The sequence below is a fragment of the Schistocerca serialis genome, chromosome 9 (genome assembly GCF_023864345.2).
Source record: "Schistocerca serialis cubense isolate TAMUIC-IGC-003099 chromosome 9, iqSchSeri2.2, whole genome shotgun sequence".
NCBI lineage: Eukaryota > Metazoa > Arthropoda > Insecta > Orthoptera > Acrididae > Schistocerca > Schistocerca serialis.
The window spans coordinates 264,275,587-264,296,006 of record NC_064646.1 but is presented as its reverse complement, the minus strand read 5'-3'; the positions used below and the strand labels follow the sequence as shown (position 1 = coordinate 264,296,006).

Here is a 20,420-nt window from a genome sequence, read left to right as displayed (position 1 = left end):
CAACAACGACTGCACTGTTTTCCATGTACCCTCACACTAGTGTTGCCACCTGGTTTTGTGTGAGTTGATGTCGAATATAGGCAGTGATCCATTAATGTGACTGGTCCGCCCCGATAGCTGAGTGGTTAGCGTGACGGATTGCCGTGCTACGGAACCGGGTTCGATTCCCGGCTGGATCGGGGATTTTCCCCGCTCAGGGACTGGGCGTTGTCTTCATCATCATTTCATTCCCATCCGGCGCGCAGGTCGGCCACGGTGGCGTTGAATGTAATAAGACCTGCACCAAGGCGTCCAGACCTGCCCCGTAAGGGTCCTCCCGGTCAATGACCCCAAACACTCATTTTCATTTCCATTAACTTAGTTCGGGAGGTACGACGTTAGAAACACTAAGATGCGTGAAAAGCTGTCGCATCATGCGAGGCGTTTCAGTTTATTATTGCTTTGCTAGTAACTCTACTCACAACACATTTCATTGACAGTCTGCACATAAACCTATGCGGGCAAAGGGGCGGGTAAACAACTCCTCTTGATATATACAGGGTGTTTCAAAAATGACCGGTATATTTGAAACGGCAACAAAAACTAAACGACAGCGATAGAAATACACCGTTTGTTGCAATATGCTTGGGACAACAGTACATTTTCAGGCGGACAAACTTTCGAAATTACAGTAGTTACAATTTTCAACAACAGATGGCGCTGCAAGTGATGTGAAAGATATAGAAGACAACGCAGTCTGTGGGTGCGCCATTCTGTACGTCGTCTTTCTGCTGTAAGCGTGTGCTGTTCACAACGTGCAAGTGTGCTGTGGACAACATGGTTTATTCCTTAGAACAGAGGATTTTTCTGGTGTTGGAATTCCACCGCCTAGAACACAGTGTTGTTGCAACAAGACGAAGTTTTCAATGGAGGTTTAATGTAACTAAAGGACCGAAAAGCGATACAATAAAGGATCTGTTTGAAAAATTTCACCGAACTGGGAACGTGACGGATGAACGTGCTGGAAAGGTAGGGCGACCGCGTACGGCAACCACAGAGGGCAACGCGCAGCTAGTGCAGCAGGTGATCCAACAGCGGCCTCGGGTTTCCGTTCGCCGTGTTGCAGCTGCGGTCCAAATGACGCCAACGTCCACGTATCGTCTCATGCGCCAGAGTTTACACCTCTATCCATACAAAATTCAAACGCGGCAACCCCTCAGCGCTGCTACCATTGCTGCACGAGAGACATTCGCTAACGATATAGTGCACAGTATTGACGACGGCGATATGCATGTGGGCAGCATTTGGTTTACTGATGAAGCTTATTTTTACCTGGACGGCTTCGTCAATAAACAGAACTGGCGCATATGGGGAACCGAAAAGCCCCGTGTTGCAGCCCCATCGTCCCTGCATCCTCAAAAAGTACTGGTCTGGGCCGCCATTTCTTCCAAAGGAATCATAGGCCCATTTTTCAGATCCGAAACGATTACTGCATCACGCTATCTGGACATTCTTCGTGAATTTGTGGCGGTGCAAACTGCCTTAGACGACACTGCGAACACCTCGTGGTTTATGCAAGATGGTGCCCGGCCACATCGCACGGCCGACGTCTTTAATTTCCTGAATGAAAATTTCGATGATCGTGTGATTGCTTTGGGCTATCTGAAACATACAGGAGGCGGCGTGGATTGGCCTCCCTATGCGCCAGACATGAACCCCTGTGACTTCTTTCTGTGGGGACACTTGAAAGACCAGGTGTACCGCCAGAATCCAGAAACAATTGAACAGCTGAAGCAGTACATCTCATCTGCATGTGAAGCCATTCCGCCAGACACGTTGTCAAAGGTTTCGGGTAATTTCATTCAGAGACTACGCCATATTATTGCTACGCATGGTGGATATGTGGAAAATATCGTACTATAGAGTTTCCCAGACCGCAGCGCCATCTGTTGTTGAAAATTGTAACTACTGTAATTTCGAAAGTTTGTCTGCCTGAAAATGTACTGTTGTCCCAAGCATATTGCAACAAACGGTGTATTTCTATCGCTGCTCGTTTAGTTTGTATTGCCGTTTCAAATGTACCGGTCATTTTTTAAACACCCTGTATGAAGATGGTATCTGTTCTTTCGAAGATGTCCGAAAGAACAGATATATATATATAGTTAAGGCTCACTGGTCATTTGACCATCTTCTTCTGTGCGGATGCACAAACACTGCCCCAACTCTTACGGGAATCGGCCGCAAGTAATGAGTATGATGGGCAGGGGCCCTACCATGGAGGTAATAATAAGGGGAGGTGGCGCTACGTATCCCAGCCGTACTACGTTTTGAAGCCATGGGGGCGTGGCTTGCTGCCATGACACTCTGACCAAAACATTGCCAGTGTGCTATAGCGCTGCGTGTATTACAGTCGCTAATTGCACCATATACGCATGTAACGTCATCAGATTGGTTGTTTCAAAGTTTTTGTTTAAAATAAAATCTCGTAAAGGCGAAATTTCGCGTCTCTTCTGATTAAAAATAGTTTTTAATGTAATATTACGTATGGCTAGTCTTCAATGTAAACGATACAATTTTGTTAATTCAGTAATAAACGTGTATCACAAACTAAATAATAGAAACTGAAAACTAAGTTAGCTATACCCCATAAATACATCTTGTTTGTAATACGTACTGGGACATTTCAGTTACGTTACACTAATGGGAAACACTGTTCATTACCACCAATATTTACTGAAATACGGTACATAGAATGGCAAATCTACACAGTGTCCTGTTTAAGCCTATACTTTGCGCCATTTAATGTAGTGTTAGCTTTTAATTTGGTACATGACGAAGACAAAGTGAGTTACTCAACACTTCGATTATCGACGATACGTACGCATTATACTGAAACGTGAACTTGAAAACTAAGAATTTAATTCTTTGAATTAACATACCTTTTGCAAATGTTTTGGGTGTGTAGGGAAAACTACAGCATTTTCTCGGAGCCTTACTGTTGAAAGGGAAGTTCGGTCTATGTCCTCTTCTCGGAAATGCTGAGAACATATAGTGCTCCACTTAGACACACGCCAATTCATCCTCCTCACGGCATTCTCCCACAGAGCTTTCCGACTTTCATTTTTAGGAAATTAAAATCATACAGGAGAAAAACACGCTATAGTACAAGTACCGATGTAGCACACGTTCATTCACAATGAAGTTGTAAAATCACACTTAACGAGACAACTTACACATGAAATGTTATTCCCTTCGATTTCGCATCACTATCAGAACGATTCGTACATCCGAACACCACACAAGTCACCATAATAACGCAAAATCCTTCCAAAAGCGATCGACAAGCCTATGCACACAAGCTTACAGCAGCAATGTTTTGGTCTGACTGAGATGGCTACCCTCGGCTTCACATAGCTTCACAGCTGTGACGTCACGGCGTCTCCCTCTATTCTTACCTCCATGGGCCCTACGAATGTAGTGCGGGACAATAAGATGGGAATGTGGGTCTCACGGGAGACGTGCCAGAGATAGACGAGCTGCGTTAGCGTAATGGTTAAGGTGTTTGGCTGCTAAGCGAAAGGTTCTGAGTTCAGACCTTGTTCGGTGCTTATTGCGCCGGCACGGTAACTCAGCGTGTTTGGTCAGAGGGCTAGCTGCCCTCTGTGAACTGTAATGGGTGTCTTTCGACGTCCGCCCCGAGCAGATACAACGAACGAAAAAAAAAAAAGAGTCAATCGATCAACAACGGACATACACGGATGTTTTACATCGTCCGCCCCGAGCAGAGAAACGAACAAAACCGAACAAACCGAGTTAAAAAAAAAAAAAAAAAAGATGGATAGAGCGTCTGCTATGCAAGCAGGAGATCCCGGTCGGGCCACACATTTTCAACTGTCCCCGTTGACTTATACCAAGGCCTGTATGCAGCTAAGGATATTCGTTTCATTGTAACTCCTTTTGAACCACTGGATAGCTTCAACCAGACGTGATTCTTATATTACTATCTGGAAAATTAGTTATTCTGCACATGTCGGAATAATGAAATGGTATTTTACTATATTAACAGAAGCATTATAATTGTAATGACATTAAAAGACTCAAGATAGAAACAAAATGAATGAATACGTGTAAGAAAGAAACGCTATACTAGGAGTGATAAAAAGTAGCCACTTTTGTACGCGATAGCGAAGTCTTCCACCTCTCTCTTAGCGGCATTCGACTTTCGCAAATGACGACCTCCGATCTTTTGGCTTTGCTAGAGCTTTCCATATAGTCATCGTATTTCCGCCCCGGAAAACGGCAATACACCCTAAGGAGAATTTTGGAACATCCTGAATGTTCTCAGAGCGGAGGCGACTAAATGAAGTTAAAAAACTCTGAAAAGCGCAACGTCTGAACCGTGGAGATGATCGGCGTCCGGAAGAAGTGAAGTCGATTAGCGGCGGCCAGAGACCTGTCAGGAATTACCGGAGCCGACCCGAACGGCGCGGAGAATAATTTCATCTGCCGCGGAAACACTGCGGCCAGCCAAAGTTCCCGGAGAGCTGTGTAACTTTGCGGCCGACCAGATCGGGTAGAACAGCCAAACAGCGGTGAAAGTTTCCTCGATTTTGCAGCTAGGGAGAGATATTCTGGAAGTTTACCGCTCCACCTGGTCGGCACGAGCTGTATAACAGTTTTACTGCATCATGCGTCAGTATCTGCTGTTTTATTTCGAGTGGCAAAGCTATTCAGCCATGAATTCTGGAAGCTAGAGAATAGGGATATGGATTATCACTATTATTATTACAATACGGACCATTAAAATTGCTACACCACGAAGATGATGAGCTACAGACGCGAAATTTAACCGACAGGAAGAAGATGCTGTGATATGGAAATGATTAGCTTTCAGAGCATTCACACAAGGTTGGCGCCGGTGGCGACACCTATAACGTGCTGACATGAGGAAAGTTTCCAACCGATTTCTCATACACAAACAGCAGCCGACCGGCGTTGCCTGGTGAAATGTTGTTGTGATGCCTCGTGTAAGGAGGAGAAATGCGTACCATCACGTTTCCGACTTTGGTAAAGGTTGGATTGTAGCCTATCGCGATTGCGGTTTATCGGATCGCGACATTGCTGCTCGCGTTGGTCGAGATCCAATGACTGTTAGCAGAATATGGAATCGGTGGGTTCAGGAGGGTAATACGGAACGCCGTGCTGCATCACAACGGCCTCGTATCGCTAGCAGTCGAGATGACAGGCATCTTATCTGCATGGCTGTAAGGGATCGTGCAGCCACGTCTCGATTCCTGAGTCAACAGAGGGGGACGTTTGCAAGACAACAACACTCTGCACGAACAGTACGACGACGTTTGCAGCAGCATGGACTATCAGCTGGGAGACCATGGCTGCGGTTACCCTCGACGCTGCATCACAGACAGGAGCGCCTGCGATGGTGTACTCGACGACGAACGTGGGTGCACGAATGGCAAAACGTCATTTTTTCGGATGACTCCAGGTTCTGTTTACAGCATCATGATGGTCGCATCCGTGTTTGGCGACATCGCGGTGAACGCACATTGGAAGCGTGTATTCGTCATCGCCATACTGGGGTATCACCCCGGCGTGATGGTATGGGGTGCCATTGGTTACACGTCTCGGTCACCTCTTGTTCGCATTGACGGCACTTTGAACAGTGGACGTTACATTTCAGTGTTTTACGACCTGTGGCTCTACCCTTCATTCGATCCCTGCGAAACCCCAAATTTCAGCAGGATAATGCACGACTGCATGTTGCACGTCCTGTACGAGCCTTTCTGGATACAGATAATGTTCGACTGCTGCCCTGCCCAGCACATTCTCCAGATACCTCAGCAACTGAAAACGTCTGGTCAACGGTGGCCGAGCAACTGCCTCGTCACAATACGCCAGTCACTACTCTTGATGAACTGTGGTATCGTGTTGAAGCTGCATGGGCAGCTGTACCTGTACACGCCATCCAAGCTCTGTTTGACTCAATGTCCAGGCGTATCAAGACCGTTATTACGGCCAGAGGTGGTTGTTCTGGGTACTGATTTCTCAGGATCTATGCACTGAAATTGCGTGAAAATGTAATCACATGTCAGTTCTAGTGTAATATATTTGTCCAATGAATACCCGTTTATCATCTGCATTTCTTCTTGGCGTAGCAATTTTAATGGCCAGTTGTGTATTAATATTGTCAGAAACAAACACATTTACACAGTTAACAAACAAATAAAACTTTACCAGAACTTGACCACTTCCGGTACATTCACTGAGACCTGATACAAGTCGCTTTCCGTGCAAGAGTTTCGACACAGACAAGACGGTAGAGCGTGTTTAACTGTCTGATCTTCACAGTCGCCTTTACAATGTCTTCCTTGTCGTAGCCCCGTCTTGCCGTATTACCCATCCATCTGCCTACTCTTTATATCAATTTATTCAATGACTTCAATGTCAGCTGTCTGTTGTTATAAGTGGGTGCTAGAGGTTTAGATACGGTTTTTCCTTCCAGAGGGAAAGAGGGTCATTAGCTTTCCACAATAGCCTGTTTCGTCTGTAATTGTAGATTCGTTTGTTCTTCTAAGAAAGCTATTCCGGGATTTCAGTCTTTATACGTCCATTTAATGTATGCGTTATGTATAAGTTACATTATGCTCCATTTTCTTGTTTTCCTTGTTCACAGCTGTTTCTCTTCCAACTTTTGGAGCTATTTCCGCTATGTGGTAAAGTCACAGAGGTGGAGTAGATTGTAAACATCCTGTTATAAGTCTCTAGGCATAGCTGAGGGCTACTTTAACCTGTTGGCGTGACATATATAAAAGAGGGCAGGCGTTCTCACCAGCAGAATAATACAGCGCAGTTGCAGAAGTTCGAATTGTTTTGGCTGGCTTACTCCGCTGCGGACAGCCAGTTTTCTAACTAGATCGTTCCTGTTGGCAACTTTCAATTTCGTGTTCATGGAGTGCTTCTTGTATGTAAAGCATCGATCGAGTGTCATTTTGGAGTATCACATTATTGCAGTTCAACCCTCGACCAGCCCAACTTCAGTTTAGGAGCGGCTTCCAGGTTTCTCAAATGGAAAACACATATTTTTGTCTTAGATGGATTTGGTTAATGGACAGTAGTATCTAGTTTCTCCTTCAAGACTATTAGTAAGAATGCTTCCCACTGATTCTAGGTGGGTGCTCTGTGTGACAAAAGCGATATTGTCAGCATACGAGAAATTCCACGTACTGGGGACCAAAAATTGGTCAACAGGAATGGCACCAATATACATCATTGAGGGAGATCTCCTGCATCCTCCACTGGCCATGCTACCTTGAAAGTCAATGAAGAACCTACGTTTCTGTAGAAGAGTAGCGATGAACCAGGATAGTTTAAAGTCTTCAGTCATTGTGTGAAGCTTAGTTACTAGTAGCCTATGGCTGACGGTTTAGAACTCTGTTGATGAGACGGAAAATACCACTACAATCGCTTTATGAGCTTCAAAACCATCTTCTATGATAATAATTTTTGATAGCTTGTTAGGAACAATACCTATCTATATATTATTTTAATGAAAATAATCAGTCTTTATCACAAATGATATTTTACCTTTTTAGTGGTGAACGATTTCAGTCTTAGTAGACCATTTTCAGACCAGAGGGTGACTCCATTGATGATCCGCGTAGACGATGAGCACTCTAAGGTATGAAAGTATGGCAGAAAGAGATTTAATATCAGTTTTTCTAGCAGATTGTAGTGGTGACACAATAGGTCAACTGGTCTAAAGTTGTTCTCTTTCTTGCCAGGTTTTAGCAGAGCAACTCCTTGGCTCGGCCGCCATATCTTTGGAATTTGGTACCTGTTCATACAGCTGCTGAAGAGCTGCAGAATCCATCAATAATAGTGTATATGTAGGAAGTACACCGCACAGAAAATTATGAGAAGTAAGGATAACACTGTCGGCAGTGTACCTATACCTATTTATTTAAATGTGACCAGTTTCGGTGGACCACTCCACTGTCACCAGGCCGCACTATTTCCAAGTAGTGGTCCTATAAACAACCGTACACAATGCTATAAAACGGAATAAAAAGCGGCGTCTGCAGACTTGCACATACACAAACACAGATGGAAGCATGAGCGGCCAAAGACATTGCTAGCTAGGGCATAACCACCTATGATAAGCTAACATACACTCACAACGGACAACATCGGCAAGCCTCTGCACGTCAGCAATACTGACTGTACAGGGGACAGGCAAAATAGTGTGAACAGTGATCCTAATGGGATGGTAGTGTTTGACAGTCAACAACGCAGGTAAGGCACGTGTCGTTCTGGACTGTGCATGTTCAGTACGGACTAGGCATCAGTGCAGATTGTTTACGAGTAGTACACACTTCGTATCTGCATTCAGTGGCCGAGGTCGACGTGGAATGAAAGACTTAACAGAGTTCCACAGAGGGTAGACCGTGGGGGCCCGATTAGCTGGAGCATCAGTAACCAAGACAGCCAATTTATTGAATGTCTCAAGAGCAACTGTTTCAACAGTCATCACAGCCTACATAAAACATGGAAAGACATCATCGTGTAAACGCAATAGTGGCCGCAAATTAAAGCTAAATGACAGAGATCGTCGTACGATAACACGAATTGTGTCAAAACAGTACAAAACTATGGCGGCTAAAGTGACTGCAGAGATCAATAGCCATCTTCGAGACCCCGTATGTATCGACACTGTCCGCCGAGAACTCCATAAAGCGAATATTCATGCACGAGCTGCTATACCGAAACCATTAGTGACGACAACCAATGCAAAGAAGCGTAAAACATGGTGTTAGGGGCATAAATCTTGGACCGCTGATCAGTGGAAACACGTCATATGGTCCAAAGAGTCAATATTTTCGTTATTTCCAACATCAGGCCAGGTTTACGCCTGGAGAATGCCAAAAGAAGTCTATTATACTAAAGAAGTCTATTATACTGATTGCTTGATTCCAACGGTTAAGCATGGAAGTGGAAGGGTGGTGGTGTGGGCAGCCATATCATGGTACTCTGCTGGTCCCATCATTACCCTCAAAGGCCGTGTTACAGCCAACGATTATGTCAAAATTGTAGGTGATCAGGTGCACCCATGATTCAAACGTTGTTCTCCAACAATGATGCCATATTTCAGGACGATAATGTTATATCCTAGCCAGTAATGCCACCCGAGCCCGCTGCCAAAAGGTTGGCGGCATCAAAGTCCGGACGCCGTCCGCATAAGCAGCGCCAGCGAGACAGGAAATCGCCGCAAGTCTGCGCGCGCCACCGCTGGCTTCTGGGTTCTTAAGCGCTGGAGTCGCGAGCGCTAGGATAGTTCTGTATTCGCCGCTCAGTTGTATACTCGCCACCGGATTGTGTACTTGCTAGTCAGTTGTGTGTTCATCGTAGCAGAGTTGTTGTTTGTCGTCAGCCGACGCTGACCTAGCCGCTCCGACTCGAACTAGACAGATCTCTGTAGACACGGAGTTCACTACTGTGTTTCTGTATCTTCGTTAATAAAGATAAGTACCGACTTTTATTTAATCAGAGTGTTTGGGTTTTCATCTTTCTGTTCACTGTTCCAGCGGACCGGTCGGCCCGCTATTAAAAGTGTGGCGGTGACTTCGTAAGCCGTTTCTACAGCGAATTGTTTGTCCCTACGAACGCCGCCACAAAACTGGCGACGAGGGCTTCCGAACTCGTGTGCAGGGCTGGTTCAACTTGTTTCTGGTTATACTAATTATAGCGATAAAATTTTGGGGGCTGGTTTAATTTGTGTTCACTATGTCTGCCGAATTACAACAGTTGATCTTGTTACAGAGTCAGCAAATACAAAGTCTGGTGGACGCAATCGCGAAACAAGCGGCTAATCCTCCAACACAAAAGGAACAAGCACAGACAGCACCACCTTTCCGTGCTTTTGATGCATCAAGAGAAGAATGGCGAGAATATTTCGCGCAGTTGCAGGCGCACATGACAGTCTACAAAATCACGGGTACTGAGCGGCAGCTTTATTTAATTTCCACTGCAGGCGTGGAAGTCTATCGACTACTTTGTAAGTTGTTCCCGGAATCCAAGCCAGAAGCTTTAGACTATGACGTTGTTGTTAACAAGCTTGCTGAGTATTTCGAGTCGCGAGTTCATGTGGCAGCAGCCAGATATAAGTTCTTCAGATTAAAGAAACTGCCACATGAATCTAATAAACAGTGGTTAACAGATTTACGGGGCCTCACCCGTCAGTGCCGATTTAATTGTGTGTGTGGAGCTTCCTACAGTGATGTCATGTTACGAGACGCTATTACTCAAAACATTGCAGATTCTCGTATTCGTGCTGCTATCTTAAAGTTGCCTGACCCGTCATTAGAGACTGTGATGAACATCGTTGAAGCCCAAGATACTTTTGACTATGCTGAGTGTGAGTTAGATCAGCCATGTATTTCTCAAATTGCCTGTGCTAAGCAAGTTATGCCACGCCCGCGGCCCCACCGGCAGAGTCAGACTGTAAACACTAGCCGGCCGCGTCATGTTAAACACATTCGTCAGCCGCGTGTGCAAAATGATAGAGTTAAGTCTTGCCCTAAGTGTGTTCTTGCTCATCCTCGTGAACGTTGCCCGTTAAGAAACGCGGTTTGTCACTTTTGTCAAAGGAAAGGACACATCCAGACTGTTTGTTTGCGTAAACGCAAGAACAATTCTAGTGCTGCCCAGCCCGTGGATATTCATGTTCTTCAAAGCCAGCCCGCCCAGAAGGTCGCGTTTAAAGGCTCTTCCACGGTTCGTGTGGGTAGTAAACTTGTTCGCAATAAGCCACCCACCCAGCCCTCTGCTATGCGACCCAAGCGTAATTCAAACGCTGTAAAACGTAATGTACAGACTGCAAGTGAAGCGGGAGTTGTTGTTCCACCCGCCCAACCCACGAGTTGTCGTAAGCAGCGAACACGCGCTAAACGCGCTGATTTTGTGTCTTCCGCCTCCACTGCACCGATCCAGAGACAGTGTAATAAACTATTTGTGAAGCTACGCATCCAGGATAAGACCTTCAATTTTCAATTAGACACTGGTGCGTCTGTGACTCTCATAAATAGTGCTACGTATGCGGCTATCGGCCGCCCTAAACTTTCAGCGGCAAAACATTCTTTGGCTACTTATAGTGGAGAACAAATTCCCGTGTTAGGTGTATGTAGCGTGCCAGCCACATTCCGTGGCAATACAAAAACAGTTTCATTCACAGTGCTCCGCGCTACAGACAGTGTCAACATTTTCGGATTAGACTGTTTTGACTTGTTTGGCCTGTCTATCCAAGACAATGTGTTGCAAATTAATTCTGTTGTTGTTCCTCAAGACAGCATAACCGATTTGTGTAAACAATACAGTGACATATTTAAAGACGAACTAGGTTGTGCTGCGAACTTTGCCGCTCATATTACGTTAAAAGATAATGCTCAGCCTCGATTTTTTCGTGCTCGTCCAGTGCCTCACGCCCTCCGGGCACCTGTAGCAGATGAACTTCGTCGTTGGCAAAACAACGGTGTTATTCAACCCGTTTCAGCGAGCCAGTGGGCTTCTCCCTTAGTTATTATAAAGAAACCGTCTGGCAAGTTACGTTTGTGTGCTGATTTTAAGTCGACAGTTAATCCTCAGACTGTCATTGATTCTTTTCCTTTGCCTAGACCGGACGAGCTGATGGATAAGTTAGGGGAAGCTCGTTTCTTTTCCAAAATTGATCTCCGTGAAGCATATTTGCAATTGCCCCTCGACGAGCAATCACAACAGTATTTTGTCATCAACACGTCGTTGGGGTTGTTCCGTTTTCTGCGTTTGCCTTTTGGTTGTGCGTCAGCTCCAGCTGTTTTTCAGCGTTTTTTGTCACAACTTCTGGCTAATGTGCCATCGTGTTGCAACTATTTAGACGATATTGTTGTGTCCAGTCGGACGCCTGCTGAACATTTCCGTAATTTGGAGTGTTTGTTTACAGTGTTGTCTCAGGCAGGCCTACGTTGCAACATCGATAAATGTTCAATTTTCCTTACGGAGATGGAGTATCTGGGACATGTTATTAATGCTCAAGGCATTCATCCCTCCCAGTCACATTTAGCAGCTATTCGTGATTTGCCCGCCCCTCGCAATCTGCATGAATTGCAAGCAGTTCTTGGCAAATTGACATATTATATTAGGTTTATACCTAATGCATCACAGATTGCTGCACCGTTGCATCGTCTCCGCCGTAAGAATGTTCCGTTTGTGTGGTCAGCTGATTGCCAATCAGCCTTTCAGCAGCTTAAAGAGGCTTTATTGAATGATCGTTGTCTGGTCCATTACGACCCTAACAAGCCTCTGGTGTTAGCGTGTGATGCCTCTTCTTTCGGCCTCGGTGCTGTGTTGTCTAACCGAGTCGGTAACACCGAACGTCCTATTGCGTTCGCATCTAAATTGCTAAACAAAGCTCAGTGTAATTATAGCCAATTGGACAAGGAAGCGTTGGCTATTGTGTTCGGTGTCACAAAATTCCATCACTACCTCTATGGTAGACCATTCTATTTAGTAACAGATCACAAGCCCCTGACGTCACTGTTTCATCCGTCTAAACCAGTTCCTCAGCGGACAGCTCAGAGCCTACAACGTTGGGCTCTTTTGTTATCACAATACCAGTATGAGATACTGTATCGCCCTACAGCTCAGCATGCAAACGCTGACGCGCTTTCTAGATTGCCGATTGCTGCGGATGATGTCTTCGATTCCTCTGACGACTCTTGCCATCAGATTGACGCAGATGAGCATCAATCCCTCCGGGATTTTCCGATTGATTATCGTCAGGTGGCACGTGAGACAGCTACGGATCCTCATCTGAGTTTACTATTACGTTTTGTTCAACGTGGTTGGCCATCCAAGGCAAAGGACATATCGGATCCTGTGGTTCGTCGCTATTATCCGCAACGTCATCTGTTGTCTGTTTCGCACGGAGTTTTGCTGTTACGCACCGAGAATGACCAGCTTCGTGTAGTGGTTCCCCAAGTGCTCCAATCCAAGGTCCTCGACTTGTTGCATCAAGGTCATTGGGGAGTGGTCCGCACCAAGCAGCTTGCCCGCCGTCATTGTACATGGATCGGCATTGATAAGCAGATTACGCAGATGTCTACAGATTGTTCGACGTGTGCCGAACACCAAGCTGCTCCGCCTCAACGCTATTTTGAGTGGGCACGCCCTGCCGGTCCCTGGCAGCGAGTACATATTGATTTCGCTGGTCCATATTGGAATTCTCGTTGGCTCATCGTGATAGATGCATTTAGTAGTTTTCCGTTTGTTGTGCCCATGCAGTCTACAACGTCTGCACAAACTATACAGGCGTTGACTTCAATTTTTTGTATTGAGGGTCTTCCAGAAGTTTTAGTGTCTGACAATGGTCCACAATTTACCTCTGCTGAATTTGAAAGTTTTTGTTCTGCCAATGGCATTCGCCATGTTCTTACTCCGCCGTTCCACCCTCAATCGAATGGTGCAGCGGAACGTTTTGTACGCACATTCAAGGATCATATGGACCGCCTTCGTGCTACGCACTCTCGTCAGCAGGCCCTCATCACGTTCCTGTCGTCGTACCGGACCACGCCACGCGACGGCCCTTCGCCTGCGGAGCTTCTCCACGGCCGTCGTCATCGCACCCTACTACGGTTGTTGCACCCCCCGGATCGACCCGCCGCTTCTGAGCATCGCACGCGTTTTCAGCGCAACGACGCCGTTTTTTTTCATAGTTTGTCACGGTCGCCGTCGTTGGGAACGTGGTACCGTGATAAGTGTCCAGGGTCGCGGTTTTTATACTGTTCAAGGTGCTACTGGGGTGCACAGGAGGCATCAGAACCAGTTGCGCCGCGCTGGCCGCCCGGATTCTGCCGCTCGTTCTTTGTCCACAGATTTGGTCCGCGGCGGGTTCCAGCCGCGCCTTCCGACTTCGCTGCCGCCCCCAGGGCAGCAGCAGCAGCCGTCGCCGCTACCACGCCGACAGCCCGTCCCGTTGCTGCCTCCCGCGCAGCTTCATCCGGGAGCGCCCCAGGTGGTCGCTCCGGCGCCTGCGGTCCCTCTTCAGTCGCCACCGCCTTCGGAGCTGATGGACGTCGACCCCTCAGCCGGGCCGCCTTCCCAAGCGGTGGCTGTGCAGCCTGTCCTGCAGCCGCTTTCCTTGGGCACCCCCAAGGAGTCTGACCCCGCAGCGCCTTGTCCGGCGCCCACTCAGCAGCCGTCGACGCAGCGTCAGGAGACGCTGCCTCTCTTCGTGGGTCCCGACGCCTCGTCGCGTCCAGTACCAGAAGCTGCGCCCGTGGTCACAGGAGTGCACCTTGACCTCGGTTTTCAGTCGGTGTTTCCCGAGGCCCCGCGCAGCCAATGCTGGGGTGCGGACCGGGGACTGCCACCGACAACAGTCTCCGCCCCGGTCTCTTCTGCTACGCCTGCGGCCAGACCCCTCCCCCGCCGTCGACGCTCGCCACGTCATTATTCAAGGACGGTGCGGCGATTTGGGGGGGAGGTGTGTTATATCCTAGCCAGTAATGCCACCCGAGCCCGCTGCCAAAAGGTTGGCAGCATCAAAGTCCGGACGCCGTCCGCATAAGCAGCGCCAGCGAGACAGGAAATCGCCGCAAGTCTGCGCGCGCCACCGCTGGCTTCTGGTTTCTTAAGCGCTGGAGTCGCGAGCGCTAGGACAGTTCTGTATTCGCCGCTCAGTTGTATACTCGCCACCGAATTGTGTACTTGCTAGTCAGTTGTGTGTTCATCGCAGCAGAGTTGTTGTTTGTCGTCAGCCAACGCTGACCTAGCCGCTCCGACTCGAACTAGACAGATCTCTGTAGACACAGAGTTCACTACTGTGTTTCTGTATCTTCGTTAATAAAGATAAGTACCGACTTTTATTTAATCAGAGTGTTTGGGTTTTCATCTTTCTGTTCACTGTTCCAGCGGACCGGTCGGTCCGCTATTAAAAGTGTGGCGGTGACTTCGTAAGCCGTTTCTACAGCGAATTGTTTGTCCCTACGAACGCCGCCACAAAAGATAATGCACCAATTCACACAGCCAGGACAGTCCAATAATGGTATGAGGAGCATGCAACTGGACCGCAGCGTCTTTCCTGGCCAGCACAGTCTCTGGACTTGAACATTATCGAATCCTTGTGGGCGGTATTGGAACGCATACTCCGAAGCAGATTTCCGCCTCCCTCGTCGCTACAGGAGCTAGAAGAGGTTCTGATCGAAGAGTGGCATAATATTCCACTGAAGTCTATACAATCATTACACGCGCGTTTTCCAAGAAGAATCGCAGCTATATTACGGGCAACTGGGGGTCCAACCCCTTTATTAATAAACCATTCCCAAGTAAGTACAGGTGTTACTATTATTTTACCTATCCCCTGTATATGCCAGCTACTTTCACAGCCAACCTACAGGCTACAGCAGGGAAGCCGACAAACTCGCACACTAACGCAAGAAACAAACCGACAACACTACCTTACACTATGAATCCGATATATGATCTATCGAACACTAACTGATGATGAACCCAACTGTCATAGGTATGCTGTGTTGGTCGTCGAAAAGCCAACGCCCGTACCCAGCTGAGCCGCCGAGTAACATCACTTCACAACGTCAAAGGTATCCGCCCGTATGACACCCACTACTAACAAAACCTAGCCTTGCGGCAAGAAATCCGCTACTGCTCTTACAACCCGACCCAACTATCGCAGAGGTTTTTTCCCTTGGATCTTGCCTTGGCACTTTTTTTTCCTCTGCCCTTCAAACCGCTACCCTTCGTTCAACTTTCGACCCAATCTATCTCCAGATAAGCGAATATTAATGGTTAATTATAACCAGACATACACAAACATCGCTGTACCCTCATCCTGTGAGACCTCACTTAGTGAAAACTAACCAACATACAGAGATGGCAGTAGACCTTTTGTGTTGGCGATCATGCCGATGTGGGCGTGCAGCGGCTCCACCTCATTATCATCTTCATCATAAAACAAACTTAATACTACACTATCCATGCATTTATAAGTGTCACCTACACTGGAAAAAAAAATGGAAATGACCGTTTGGCATCGTTGGCCGGATGGCCCCTATACGGGGAAGTTCGGCCGCCAAGTGCAAATCTCATTTCATTCGACACCACATTGGACGACTTGCGCGCCGGAGATGAGGATGAAATGATGATGAGGACAACACAACAAAACAAAACCCAATCTCCGAGCGGAGAAAATCTCCAACCCGGCCGGGAATCGAACCTGGGCCCACTTGCATGGGAGGCGAGCGCGTTACTACCCAGCTAAGCAGGCGGACGCCTACAGTCTAGAAATACCCATACGACACAACTTTCAAAATTCTGAAAGGAAAGGAGCCAATATGCGGGTAGTAGCAAAACCATTCCTGTCAGCTGCCTGAAACCATCCCCTGGTATATCCAAAGCAGCAGTGCCCTACGAAATTTACTTATCTGTTACTATAGGTTATCCATCTTGAGCTGACTGCAATTAAATTAAAAATAATTACATCTGACGCGTTGCGCTTTTACTTAGAAAGCATCTTCCGTGGTTATTGGTATATCTTTACATATTCTGCTCCTTCTCTACTTGCTAGCAAAGGTTGGCGTCGAAAGACTTCGATCACATTTGCATTTGGCAGTTTTTGCCATTCTCGAGTATTTCTTGCGCTGCATTATTTGCACTTCACTTTCTTAAACTGTTGGTCATTCCGCATTGCAAAACTGTTGTTAATTAAATTGCAGTCAGCTCAAGACGGATAACCTATAGTAACAGACTTTAACAGCTGCTGCGGAAGATGGCCACGCAAACACATGTACCTATTTTAGGACTTACACAATACCGTGTCTAAAGGAGTAACCAAGAGAGGTGACGCAGTGATAAGTAAGACGCTGGACCCGTAATTGGGGGTCATGAGGATCAAATCCGAATCCAGCCATTCAGGTTCATGTTTTCCATATTTTCCCTAAATTCCTAAAGGCGAATACTGGGATGTTTCCTTTGAAGAGACACGGTTCATTTCCTTTTCTGTTTTTCCCGAACCCTAGGTTGTGCCCCGTCACCAGCGAACTTGTCGTCGACGGGACGTTAAACCCTAATCTTCTCTTTAAATGTCAAAATCCTATAAGTGGTGAATAGCGTATTGGATTACGTGATTAGGGAGGTTAGTTATAATTTTTTCGAACACTTGCTGTCTCAGTGAGTTAATCATACAACGCCACTGTATTCACGGTATAAGACACAACCAGTTTCATTAGCAGCATCAATAAATCGAAACACACTCCGCGGAAGATATTCCTGTCCGCAGGTTTACAGCCACCCGGAGGCGAAAAATGTATCCGGAACCAGTAATCCCCACTGCGAAATACTCCAAGCCGTCGGTTTCGGCAGTAATATTTTTTCTGCGCTTAGCAGAATGAACGATGTGATTTGGCCTGTTACTGCCACTTATTTCCAACTGGATGTGAGCGATTCGACGGCCGCCGCATATACGCGGAGCAATCAGGTTTTACGACTGCACCTCGCGCAGCAGTAGATTTATCTGCAGGCGACACGACACGCCGCTAGGAAATCCCGCTGTTGCTGCTGCCATCTGTGGCGTTATTGCCTGCCGCCGCGGCTCTAAACATAATATTACTGTCCGTGACTAACCTCTGAACAAAACGAGCGTCGCGATCGTCTGTGACGATAAATGGGAGGCACATATCAAGGGTGACATCGGGAAAAATGTCTTCCCTTTAGAATCTAGCCAGGTGGCGCGAACGGTCGACGCTTGACTCCCATTTTCAGAAGCTTGAACGCTATCACCGTCTGCCTGAAGTCTTCGTCACACGGACCGTGCGTTCGAACGTCAACGTTGACCACGCTGAGTTCAACATGCTACTGAATGCTTTGAAACGATGCTTTTTGCTCGCGTATCATGTCATTTCTGGAAACCCAGAATCTACTCTGTAGGAATCAACATGGATTCCGGAAACAGCGATCGTGTGAGACCCAACTCGCTTTATTTGTTCATGAGACCCAGAAAACATTAAATACAGGCTCCCAGGTAGATGCCATTTCACTTGACTTCCGGAAGGCGTTCGATCCAGTTCCGCACTGTCGCCTGATAAACAAAGGGGAGAGCCTACGGAATATCAGACCAGCTGTGTGGCTGGATTGAAGAGTTTTTAGCAAACAGAACACAGCACGTTGTTCTCAATGGAGAGACGTCTACAGACGTTAAAGCAAACTCTGGCGTACCACAGGGGGTGTTATGGGACCATTGCTTTTCATAATATATATAAATGACTTAGTAGATAGTGTCGGAAGTTCCATGCGGCTTTTCGTGGATGATGCTGTAGTATACAGAGAAGTTGCAGCATTAGAAAATTGCAGCGAAATGCAGGAAGATCTGCAGCGGATAGGCACTAGGTGCAGGGAGTAGTAACTGACCCATAACATAGACAAATGTAATGTATTGCGAATACATAGAAAGGAGGATCCTTTATTGTATGATTATATGATAGCGGAACAAACACTGACAGCAGTTACTTCTGCAAAATATCTGGGAGTATGCGTACGGAACGATTTGAAGTGGAATGGTTCAAATGGCTCTGAGCACTATGGGACTTAATTTCTGAGCTCATCAGTCCCCTAGAACTTAGAACTACTTAAACCTAACTAACTTAAGGACATCACACACATCCATGCCCGAGGCAGGATTCGAACCTGCGACCGTAGCGGTCACGCGGTTCCAGACTGAAACGCCTAGAACCGCTCGGCCACCCCGGCCGGTGAAGTGGAATGATCATATAAAATTAATTGTTGGTAAGGCGGGTGCCAGGTTCAGATACATTGGGAGAGTCGTTAGAAAATGTAGTCCATCAACAAAGGAGGTGGCTTACAAAACACTCGTTCGACCTATACTTGAGTATTGCTCATCAGTGTGGGATCCGTACCAGGTCGGGTTGACAGGGGAGATAGAGAAGATCCAAAGAAGAGCGGCGTGTTTCGTCACAGGACTATTTGGTAAGCGTGATAGCGTTACGGAGATGTTTAGCAAACTCAAGTGGCAGACTCTTCAAGAGAGGCGCTCTGCATCGCGGTGTAGCTTGCTGTCCAGGTTTGGAGAGGGTGCGTTTCTGGATGAGGTATCGAATATATTGCTTCCCCCTACTTATACCTCGTTCTTCCCGCGAACCATACGCGAGTGGAACAGGAAAGGGAGGTAATGACAGTGGCACGTAAAGTACCCTCCGCCACACACCGTTGGGTGGGTTGCGGAGTATAAATGTAGATGTAGATGTGGCTTGTGCATACGGTACGCGTGTCTCAACTTGGTACACGCGATCGCAGCGGAATCCTGCCACTGCACGTGACTCAGCACGGCTCTACACACTGGCCCCGCGACTGCCGGCTGCCCGTGATAAACGTGCAGAGCCGTGTCGCTACCTTAGCAACCTCGTGCTGCTCCCGTGGTCATAATCAGCATCCGCGGGGGCCGAGCGCTGTTGTCGGCGCGTTGCCTTGCTGTAATGTCGAACAAGAAACATGTTGTTTTTTGATGAATTCTTCTCGGGTTATCAGCCGATTGGTGGCGTCGTCTTGTCGCAACGTTTCGATGAGTTTCGTACCCATCATCTTCTGGCGAAGGAGATCACTTCGCCAGAAGAAGATCACTTCGCCAGAAGAAGATCACTTCGCCAGAAGATGATGGGTACGAAACTCATCGAAACGTTGCGACAAGACGACGCCACCACTCGGCTGATAACCCGAGAAGAATCCATCAGTGGAATACGCCGAGATAGACTGCAATCGCATATGTTGTTTTTTAACCCTTTCAGTGATGGCGTCCTCATATAAGGACATACTAAATAAATGCTTAGTATATTAAAATGCGTTAATTTTTACCATTTGTGATCGTTGTCCTCATATTGTTACAACCAGAGAGTCTATTTGCGAACAGTGTCGACATCTCCTGTAAATCTGTGGTGCCACAAAACAAAATTGAATGAGCACAGTCACATGGACGCTTCCCAGTAATCTTTGTACCTCCCATCAGCCGGTTAATATCTTCTGAATTTAGGTAAAAAAAATTATTTGTGCGTAGGAAGCATTCTTGAAGGTGAAAACTAAACATGTCTTGCGGAACGAAAGGTAAGCGACATTTTTATAAATTTATACATGTCTCTGAATGAGGGTGTTGTGATTGAAAGGTTGTAATAGCATAGAAATTTAGGACATTATTTCGCTGTCTTTTTAGTCATGTTACAGCGCTTTCACAATGTCCCAAGTCCAAGATAGACGAAGGCCACTTACAGAAAAGGAAGAAGTTATAGAACGAAATTACAATGAAATGAATACCCCCTAGCTGCATACAGGCGTTGGTATAAGTCAACGGGGACAGTTGAAAATGTGTGCCCTGA

General features: G+C 46.8%; 1 protein-coding gene across 1 annotated transcript in view; it reads left to right on the top strand.

Moving 5' to 3' along the window:
* Positions 1-16,872, top strand: part of LOC126419531 (uncharacterized) — a 168,526-nt gene extending 151,654 nt beyond the window's left edge. Inside the window, exons 4-5 of the mRNA XM_050086720.1 lie at positions 13,899-14,284; positions 16,867-16,872. Of these exons, the coding sequence (XP_049942677.1) occupies positions 13,899-14,284; positions 16,867-16,872 (392 nt within the window). The remainder of the gene's footprint in view (positions 1-13,898; positions 14,285-16,866) is intronic.
* Positions 16,873-20,420: the final 3,548 nt, after the last annotated feature.